An 11,266-nucleotide genomic window follows, 5' to 3' on the forward strand; every position below is an offset into this window, starting at 1 on the left:
ATAGATATAGATATATATAGTTAGTCATATTCAGCAGTTAACCAACTGTAATGTGAAAAACATTTCTGAGCTTAATGTTCTGTGAAATGTGTAGATGACCAGAAATTCATGTTTGTGGTGCATTGTTTCATATTATTTTGTTTTTAAACTGTTTATTCTTTATTTGTTTTTTTTCAGTTGGGGAATTTGTAAGCGATGCTCTTCTGGTGCCAGATAAATGCCGATTCCTCCACCAGGAAAGAATGGATATTTGTGAGACTCATCTTCACTGGCACACAGTAGCCAAAGAGGTACTACCGATGTTCAATATCCCATGTACTTCATGACATTGACATGTCATATGCTGCATGTAAGGTTAAATCAACCAAACAGAAATCATTGTGGAATTACTTTTATTCATGCGGAAAAACCAAAACAAATTTGTTTAAATGCAATCATCTTACCCCAATTTTCTTGACTACCATCTGCTCCCTAATCAGAGAGTTCTTCTCTTCAACTTTGAGGTGGTCCGACTCCCAGACATATTCCAGTTTGCGGTTTTGAGTTCACATTACAATCCTATTTGTTACAAGACTACCCTGGATTTTCACATCTTTTGGTTTAATGCAAACATTTACAGTGTTTAATAAGCAGCTGGAGGGAATAATGGAAGCAAAGAAGGACACTGAGATGAACACAAAGTCAACACAGTTAAACATGCGATTCTCTACAGTTGGCAAACATGTCTTAATTGTATTCAAATTATACAGTGCTGTTAATACAGTATGCTTGGGAGGATAGGTCAAGTCTTGTTTCCCCTAAGACATTTAAATATAAATAAATTGGTCTTTTTTTTTTACTCAGAACACATGCATTGGACAGTGATCTATGCAGATTAGTATGTTTCCATTGTCTTATCTCGGATTAAAGCCAACCTGTGCTTTGTCCATTCAGGTTTGCTTTAATTGGTCCATCCCCAGCAATATATACTTACCTTTACTTTGTTACCCTGCCACTCCATTCATCATTGAGAACCAGAGGTAATACCTGGTACATCTGGGTATGAAGGAACATCAACAGTGGGCCAGTCAGTATTGTCACATGGGGAGTACATAGATGACCTTAAAGTGACACTAAACTCATGAGTTAAACTGTAAAAATGCATTCTTAACTATTAACAAAAATGTCTCTTATCTTTGTATCACTCGGCTGTAGATCCTCAAATCATCTCTGAATTGGTGCGGACACTGTCCTTCCTTCTGGAGGGGGGCTACTTTTGTTCCCCTTGGTCCCTGTGTGTGTTGTAAAGTAGCCACCGCTCCAAGCTCTAGAAGGTTTCTAGAAAGTCCACTGTTGGAAGCGCTCTCAGGAAGGGCTTGTGTGTCATACGCTGGTGTACAGCTCCTGGTTGAATCAGACTGGGGGGGCCCTTGTGTGTGCTGTAGAAAACAAAAATGGAAAAACCGAAGCTCCACAACCTAGTGCAATAGCTCAGGTGTGGTTGGAACAAGGAGTATAAACAGTAATTACACTCGCATGTTGGAGGGTTGATAGGAGCTCAATAAAATAAACCAATAGGGAGCAGCGTGGTGTCGTTTAGGTAAAGTTAGTGAACTTCCAGTGGTGAGAGGGGCTTCTCTGGCTCATGCGGTGGGGATGGAGACGAAGGAACCAGGCAACAAGAGAGATGAAAAGACAGCAAATTATGTAATACTGGTATAAATGGAGCAAGAAAGAAGTGTATGCACTCACCCTCATGCAAAATGGCATGTGGTTTTATTTAGAGGAGGTCTGCTGGTGACCACGGTTGGGCTTATCCTCCTTTTAGAGCTCAGATAGATGCTGTGGATTGGCTGTCCTGAGCGATCCTTAGGGCGGGGATGGTCTCATGGAGTCCAATGTTGATCGGGCATTGATGCTGCTGGAGTTGGATCTGGAGCCCAGTGAATGTGTTTGCCGCTGGTGTGAAAAAGAGGAGGAGGCGGCAATACACTGACGGTGCAGAGGTGTGCACGCTCTGGAGGGGCAGGGAAGAGAGGCCGAAGGAGAGGGGAGGACGAAACAAGTGACAGGCAGTGGAGGGAAAACAAGTGGAAAGAAGGAGCAGGGAATGTCTGCTGTACAGGACCGCTGTATGTGGAGGTAAGGAGGCGACGCTCCAAGCTCCTTCCCGTGATGGACTACAATCTCAATACTAAATTAGTAAACTAAATGTGAGATTGTAGTCCATCACGGGAAGGAGCTTGAAGCGGTGACTACTTTACAGCACACACAGGAACCATGGTGAACAAAAGTAGCCCCCCTCCAGATGGAAGGACAGTGTCAGCACCAATGCAGAGATGATTTGTGGATCTACAGTCGAGTGATACACAAATAAGATACATTTTTGTTTATAGTTTGGGTACTTGAATGTATTTTTATTTTTAACGCCTGAGTTTAGTGTCACATTAAATGAGCAAAGATATAATTTAGTGTTTTCTGTTTGAACAGTCAGTAGATAGAATAGGCATTGCGGTGTGCTGCAGAAGACATTCAGCATACCCTACATTTTTAGCGTGTTTAGGTGCATTCCAGCCCTATGATATTAAATAGGCTGGCTAACACAACTGACCTTAAAGTTGACCTTTACCCCCTTTCACTACAAATGACATTAGCATGCAGCTCTGCTCACGCTTATATGAAATCATCTTACATTCATTAAACATAGTATTCTTTTACTTAAAATATTTTTTTCTATTACCCGGTCCTCTTGGGCACTGGTGATGTAATCGTGTCCAAGTGTTGCATCCTGGGAAGGTTACATCAGCAGAGAATTGCTGGGAAATCTCACCTGTAATCTGATGAGATCTCGGGGAAAGGCATTTTCCTCCCCTGAGATGATGTGCATGGTCACATGTCCTAGTCACATGTGCCAGAGTTCCAGGAAGTAAATGGAGATATATTAGCCTGCTCTTAGTAAAAATTTCCACTGCGAGAAGACTGGGGAAGAAAAGAAAAACAAGTAGGGATGCACCAAAATTTTGGTCGCTGAAACATTTCAGCAGGAAATGGTACTTTGGGCAAAATGCCAAAAGTAAAAATGTTTGTTGAGAATGTGGTGCATCTCTAATTTCTCTCCTCCTCACTAGACGAGGCTCTGTGTCCCCTCTGATCCCATTGGGGAGGAGAGAAACTTTCAGGAGGCCGAGTGGTTCGGGGAGGAGATTGCTGTCGGCATTCTCTCAGGAGGCCAAGCTTTCCTCCCGAGGCCGAGCCAGCGGTGCAGGGGAGGAGTCGGCTGTCAGTGGTGTCACAGGAGGCCAAGCTCTCCTCCCAGCACCCGCCCGCTCAGCCTCCTATGACAGACGAATCAGACGCTATACAAACACTCAGCGATCAGCTGAACTTTGACTGTTTATAAATAACTGAGCACATAGAATGCTTACTGTGTCCCTAGTTATGAATAAACAAGGAGCGCTCTATCACTTTCTATGTATCCATGGTTGTGGACATAGTAACTCATACTATAGCCACAGTTTATGAATGGACAGGAACACTCAATTCATAACAGGGGCTGCAAAGATATTGGTAAAGTTCCTGCAGTGCATACTGGTATATATGAGCCCCAATGATTTAAAGCAACTTGAACCTCCTGCTCAGTAATAGATCTGCAGTATTTGATTTGCATGCTTTATATCATTTGCAATGTTTTTTTTCTTCCTGTGGGATTTTAAGGTCACTTATTGATATCCAATGCTTTGCATGCAATATGTTTATTAGAAACTGAGTATGTGATACATACATAAGAACATGGTGGCTCACACTGGAGCCTGGTTGCATGCAATTGGCTGAGATTCTTGGTCTTGGGTTCAATTACTGTGAAAGTAATTTTGAAATATTCTGAACTTTGCTTCTAGCATCTTATGATTCAGCATTGTTTTGTGTTTTTCAGTCCTGCAGTGAGAGGAGCATGAGTCTTCATGACTATGGCATGCTCCTGCCCTGTGGCATCAACAAATTCCGAGGAGTAGAGTTTGTGTGCTGTCCTGCTGCTGACGAGAATGATAACTTTGACTCTGCTGATGCTGAAGATGACTCTGACGTCTGGTGGGGTGGTGCCGATGCGGACTATGCAGACAGAAGGTGAGTGTTACCCAAACCAGCTCATTGCGGGTACTGCTATCGGACCCATTATAATAAATGGGGTTTATTGCAAAATAATTGTTTTACTCTAATTGCAGTTTAGCCTGCTAAAAGCGCTCAGCTCAGTATTGCTTTCTGCCACTTTCCCCGCACTTCCTGTCTCTGTGACCACAATCCCCAGGAGAGGACTTTAAAGGAGAACTATGGGGTAAGTGTTTTTCCCCATAGTTCTCCTAAGCGTCACGGGAGGACACAAAGTAGTGACCTCCTGTGACCCAAAGCTCAGTATACCGCAAGCTACAGCTCGTGGTATACTGGCACCGCCGCAGCCGGGAAGGATCCTGACATTACTGTCGAGATCCACACAGCTGTGTGAGTGACAGCTGGCTCTGCCTATCTAGAGGCAGAGCCAGCTGTACCCGCCCCCTCCCCCGTCCGTTCCGCCAGTCAGCTGTGGAGGAGCGGGGAGGAGGGGAATCCGTGCATGGAGCCGTGAGTGACAGTCACGGCTCTCTGCAGGGACATGATCGAGGAGTGAGCGAGCGACGGTATGTGTTCACTCACTTCCCGATCTATTGAGCTGACGTGCGACAGTTTCATTGTCACACGTCGGCTCGAACTATGAGGTTGAGTGGAAATCACTCAACCTCATAGTTCTCCTTTTAAGTGTATGTCAAAGCAAAATAAAAAAAAAAAAACAACACATATCTAGTACATTTCTGCACATTTCCCCCATATGTATCCCCTTAAACACCCTGCAAGTAGAGACAAATAATAATTGATGTGTCTGAAATGTAGGATACGCCCTGTAAGGGCATGAAACATCAGTGGAGGAACAAGTTTTTGGCACTTTTCTTGCTCAATTATCTATTTTCTTTTTATGTTTATTTCTCTGAATGTTTTAATGTGGGAGTATTGATTTGTGATGAGGCTGTAATGACAATGATGATTAGCAGTCGCTTGTAGCATGTCCCAGTCTCTTGATGGTCTCCTACTGCATGTCCCCAGTCTCTACTTCTCTATCTTCTGCATGATTATAAATAGTTAGTGCTATATGTGGCTCTTTAGTGATGTCAGGGGATTCACTTCCGACCCCCTATAATGGAGCTAGGTACTGCTGTTGTAGAGCCATAATTAGTAGGAAAACTGGCTTAGCGCCTGGATACCTGCCCCCGCAAAGTCATACTAGCCTGCTAAGACTTTAATGCTTTTCATGCCTTATTACATACTTAATAACCGACTATTCGAGAACCCCTTGGGGAACCTTAAGGCACTAGGATTAGTATGTCTGGATAAAAATAACTGTGTACAGCTTAATTCCAGGTGCCATCCAGATGAACATAAAAGTGGCTGCTTGAACAGATTGGATACTTCCAAAACCTGTAGAAACGATTGGAGCTCCGCCAGCTGAATGTGCAGTTTAAATACATATATGTGAGCTGTTTTACTAACAGATCATTCTTTTCAGATAACCTTGTGTCATATCTCAGGATCACTGCACAGCCAGACAGGTGGCGCTATGATTTTTGAAGCTTCCTGCGTCACCTCTGTGGTTATTGGCCTAAAGAAAAATAATAACATCGCTAATTGCTTGTGCAAAAAGCAGGCGGCACATGAAGCTGCAAGCTAAGAAAGAACATGGCGTGTGGCATGCCTTGGCAGAGGTGTGGGAGTCACAAGAGCAGCTTATTGGAATATAAACTCTGTTGGCAAATACAGTCTGCATATATGTGTTTTAACGGTGTGTTCAGTGTGGAGTTCTGCATAGGGAAAAAGATGATCATAATCATTAGAATAGTAGGATAATACTTTTTAGTGCATTTGGTGATTTCAGTATCCATCATATTGAACATACGGAAAGTTATGCTTTTAAACTTTGGATGTGCCTTTGGTGGACAACGCTTCACCTCTGATTACATTTTGTACGAGGACACTTCTGTAACTGCAGCTTTTTTTTATTATTCTAAGATAATGAGTTATTTCAGAATCGTCTAGTTTTGAGAAATGCTTTGTTCTTAAAGGAAGCAGTTATGATGTGGCCATGCGCTCAAGCAGCCATGCAGAATAATTGCTAGTGCTCCAAGCACAGACAACTTGGAATTGAATTACTTCATGCTTAGAGAATAATTTCAATTAGTCAGGGATAAGAGAACCTTGTCTAGGATAATATATATTCCATCAAAGTAACGGGTTATGCGGGGATAGGCTTCTCTGCACTAGTTGAGCTGCTAGGTAGGTAAGCAACCAATAAAATGCTATGGAGGTAAGTAGTGTGCTCTTCTTCGTTCCTTTTGTAATTAAGGTTTTAGTAGGTTAAAATCAAACATCTTCTTTGACCATTCAAGGCAGGCTTACTTTAACCCTCCCCTTATTCCTAACAGTATATGCGTACCTTTCCTTTAGTCTCCACTCTGTTCAGTAGTGGGAGCCAAAGGAAATGTCCTGTACTTTTGGGTATTGGGAAGCAGCAGGCTTACCCATGTGACCGCACTATGCCAATCAGCACTACTACAGGAGAAATGGCTCCAGTGATTTCTAGCGTACACAGGGCTTTGCTTTCATTCCTAACAACTGAATGGAGCAGTAGGGGAGGGTTTGCTGCCATCAATACGTGTCTGTTGGCAGTGCAAGTACTTAAAGCCACACATGCACGTGTCTTTAAAATTGTTGTGGTACTTACAGTTCCTGCAATTGAAGAATACTTTGTCCCCATTGATATAAAAGATTGCAGTGGTATCGTCCTGGCATATATGCAGTCCCGACAAAAAATTCCGTCATCCATAGAGGGTGGTGCCAGAGCAAACAAGGGCTAGCGTATGCACCGGACGCTAGTTTGTGTCCTCCCGTTACCCTAGGGAGAACTATGGGGAAAAGATCTCATGTCGGCACTTCTTGCTTTGCAATGTAGTGCTCATAGGATTTTCTCCCTTGCGTCACATGTGGGAGGGACTGGTGCTGCATAAATAGGAAGCCCTGAAGAAAAAAAGCAAGGGGGTGAAGCATTACAGGGGACAGGGTGTGTGGAGGTTAGTGCACAGAGGTTAGCCAGATTGGGTGCACTGGTAGATGTTTCCAAAATTCTTTAATATGCTTTAGCGCCGCTTTAATGGTGGTCCCCATAAAGTAGTCCAAACATTACCATTATATGGGAACCATTGTGCGCTGCAGTGCCATTCATTTTGAAGCGCACCCCAACGCACTACTACAGTAACAGGAAATGCACCAACACTGCAGTGCAGCACAACACGCATGCCTTGTATTGTGGTACTACTGCATTAAGAAAAAGGGGTTGTGCCTGATTTTCTGTGCATAAAGGTGTGCTGCTAGTCCATTCAAAATAAATGGGCTGCCTTAATGCAGCACGCCTTAACAGATAGTAATGCGCTGATTTATGCAACACATACTGTGAAGTTTTAGCTGAATATTTTAATTGTTGCTGTTGCGCCATATTTTAATATCGGGGTTTATTTATTACAAAGCGAATGTTCACTTTGCAGAGTGAATCAACCCCATATTGTTTCATGTACAGGTTAGTGATGCTCCCTCTAGGGGTTATCTGTGTATCAGGGAGTATGGTACGGCTACCATACTCCCTGACACACATATAACCACTCAAGGACTGTTGATGAGCTTAATTAGCCTCATTTAGAAATTACAATTACAGTCAAGTCATAACTGGCCCATTAATGGTCCAGTAATTATATGTTATACTCCTACAAGCATTCTTTGCAATAACTGGACCATTTATTGACTACTTTGGGGGCAATAACTAGAGTAGAACCCCAAATCTTTCCTTTAGAGACACCACCGGTCCTGTATTTACCATAGCAGCATTCAGGGGGCCTGTGCAGTGTAAAACATTAGCACTACTAATGAGATTATTCACCTAAAGCTGATCACAGTTATTTACTGTAAAAAAAGAAATAAACACAATTGCATAGACTTTATAGCTCAACTATCTTTCCCTTTAAAGCTGAACTCCAGACAAACTGCTAAATACACCATTGAAATATACATATCTGATAGCTGTGTTACTTGCCTAAGGATTTGTTCCTAAAACAAAGAACAGCCCGGTGTGGAAGGGCAGGTGACCTGTTTTAGCTCTGCTGCAGTTATGTTACACTTACAGTTCTCCTTCCCACCCCCACTATGTGACTGGACCGTGAAAGGAAAAGCAGAAGACTGATGAGCTCTTCTCTCTGTCACTATACTTTCTTCTCCTATCGGCATGCTCCTCGCACTGCAGCACAACTGACTGGTTACTTGTGCTGCTTCTCCCTCCCTAGTCTGAGCTCTGCTGTATAGGGACTGCTAAAGGTTGATACCAAGTCAAATTTACATACTTGCTCTGCTTGCATCCTAAAAATACACATATACAAGTGTTTGATAAATACAGCACAGCATTCATTTGTTTTTTATATGTTTGACTGGAATTCATTTTTTTATACAGTTTATATACTTTTTTTTTACAATTTAGACAAAGTGTTTATTTTACAAATATGCATTTAAAAGAAAACTATGGCCAAACTTTTTTGGGGCTTTAGTTCTCTTTGGGGGCACAATGTACTCCTGTAACCCAAAGTCAGCATATAGCAGGCTATTGCCCGCTATATACTGACAGTGGAGAGCCGTGCTGCAACTGGCAAGGACCCCAAAAATATTGTCAAGATCCACCCCTGCTGCCTGATTGACAGCTGTCTCTGCTTCTCTGGAGCCAGGGCCAGCTGTGCCCGCCCCCTTCACTATCTGTCCCTCCAATGAACGCTGGAGGAACAGAGAGAGGGGAGGGGGCAATCAATGCACGGAGAAGCCATGAACTGAGCGATCAGCGGTTTGTGATCACGTAGTTCTCAAGCTGTAGATCCGGCATATGACAGATGCAGTGTCACACGCCGGCTCAAACTATTGGGAGGAGTACATTGTACTTTCTCGGTAGTTCCCCTTTAATACAGAGTACACAGGTCATTCTAGGTTTGCTAAAGAGCGATTGTAGCAGAAACTGTTTTGCCTTCAGATGCTCTCTTGTTTCTCCCCCAGCTTATACCTGGACAGTAAAAGCTGGAGCAGCAGAATGAATATTGCCTCTGCTCTCTCCTCCTAACAACACATTCCTTTTACTCCAATACCTAGTCTGCTTGCATAAAAAAAATGTATTAATGAATACAAACCTACACTAATTGTGTCTATTATATCTGCTCAGCTTCTACAAAATATACATATATATTAGCTCTAGTATGGTTATTTAGTCTGAAAACACCATGGTATAAGCTGGAGTTCTTTAACTGAGCTGTGTGTTTTCTTCTACCCATCCAGTGCTGCTTTGTTCATCCTCCCGCAGCCCCAGGATGAAATATTTGCTAATCACTAAGGCTTGTAATGGACCGTTCAAGTGAATGAGCTTTTGATTTGCCTGGCGGCTTACCGATAATTAGTGAGCAGGTTGCGCAATGAAGAAGCACATGACTGTCAGCCCTCCAGCTTCACGTCGGCACGCAATTCATTGCAGGTGCAGTGTGGATTCCTGTACAGCGAGCCCCTCCGAGCCAGCCACACCAAACATCAATTCGCACAGCTTGCTTTATTGCTCTTCAGCGTTGCATTGAGGTGATGGCCGCAGTAAAGAGGCTTTTTTTTTTTCTTAGCGCGCTTGAAGGACAAATCGGTTTCCACTTTGCTGGTATTTCCATTGGTGGATCTGTGAGTGACCTTTGAAAGGAAATGACTTGATGCAGCTGTGTCATAAATCCAGCAGGATGACACTGATGACATTTTAGATGAGTTGGGAAAGTATATTTAAAATCTGAATGCACGAGGTGAAATGCGGCAGCCATGGCAGGCAATGACATGAATCTCGCCTCCTCGCACTGCGGCTGTCTTCCATCCTGTTTAGCAGACCGTTTGCTGTTACCTTTTTAACACCCGATGTATGACAGGCAAGTAATCTGGTTGATATTAAAACACAACTCCAGGGAACAAGAAAAATCAAATTCAAATAAAAGTGCTGTCCAGGAAATATTCCATTTGTTTCCTAAAGCAGAACGTTCAGTAGATTTACATTTAAAGGAATCTCTCGCACTCTCTCTCTCTCTCTTTTCAGAAATAAAAAAAATAGCATTTTCTTTTGAAATATGAATATCGCATATTTACCATCTAGTGCCAGAAGGCTGAGCTCTAAGCAAATGTAGATAGTGGCTGACGTCTCTGTGCTAAGCAGCTACCTAAATAAATCAAAGGAGGAATGCACTCCTCTCCTCCGAAACCACAGACCATGAAGTGTTAAGGAGAATTATGGGGAGAGTGAAATACAATCATCCCCATAATTGGAGCCGACGTGTGACACAGAAGCTCTCGCACGTCGGCTCTACTGATCGGGAACTAAGCGATCACATACCGCAGATTGCTCAGTTCCCGATCATCTCCCGGCAGAGAACAGTGACTCTCAGTCACCGTTCCCTACAGGGACTCCCCCCCTCCACTCTCCCTTCCTCCACTGCTGACTGGAGGGACGGACTGTGGAGGGGTCAGCGACAGCTGTCTCTGCCTCTACAGAGGCAGAGCCAACTGTCAATCAGGCGGCAAGTTTGATACTGAAAATATTGTCTGGATCCATCCTGGCTGTAGCGGGGCTCTGCGCCGTCAGCGTATAGCGTGCAACAGCCCACTATATGCTGAGTTTTGGGTCACAGGAGGACATTAGTATATGTCCTCCTGTGACCCTAAAAAGTACTATGGCAAAAAAAGTTGAGCCATAGTTCTCTTTTAAAGCAGAACTACACATAAATAAAAAGATAAAAATCAAGAATTGACATCCCAGGAATTTCAAAATTCAGCTTTTACTGCAATAGTTGCCTTCAATCAAGGACTGTCCCCATCAGCACTTTTATTTACAACTAAAATTCCTTAGTGTTCCAGGTTGAATGCTGAACAGCATAATTCAGTCCACCTCCTCTGAGCCCAGGCTTTCATGGACCTGCCCCCCCTGGAGTAGTGCTATCAAGGTCCTGCTGCACTGAATGATGCTCTCACATCATTACATGAGTGCCATTTAGTGTATTCGGATCATCCTGCACCAACGGTGGAGAAGAGGAATGAAGCAAAGGTGACATCATTAGACTTTGCAGAGGACTCTTGGAATAAATAAAGGTTTATGTGTGTGTGTATGTGT

General features: G+C 43.2%; 1 protein-coding gene across 4 annotated transcripts in view; it reads left to right on the forward strand.

Annotated features, from left to right (window-relative positions):
• The window catches only part of APP (amyloid beta precursor protein), a 207,434-nt gene that overhangs the window by 131,605 nt on the left and 64,563 nt on the right, over positions 1-11,266 (forward strand). For all 4 annotated transcript variants that reach the window (XM_018562783.1, XM_018562782.1, XM_018562785.1 and 1 more), the window contains exons 4-5: positions 178-290; positions 3,911-4,101. In XM_018562783.1, coding sequence (XP_018418285.1) covers positions 178-290; positions 3,911-4,101 — 304 coding nt within the window. The remainder of the gene's footprint in view (positions 1-177; positions 291-3,910; positions 4,102-11,266) is intronic.

This window comes from Nanorana parkeri, unplaced genomic scaffold (genome assembly GCF_000935625.1).
Source record: "Nanorana parkeri isolate BGI_ZX_2015 unplaced genomic scaffold, ASM93562v1 scaffold599, whole genome shotgun sequence".
NCBI classification, from domain to species: domain Eukaryota; kingdom Metazoa; phylum Chordata; class Amphibia; order Anura; family Dicroglossidae; genus Nanorana; species Nanorana parkeri.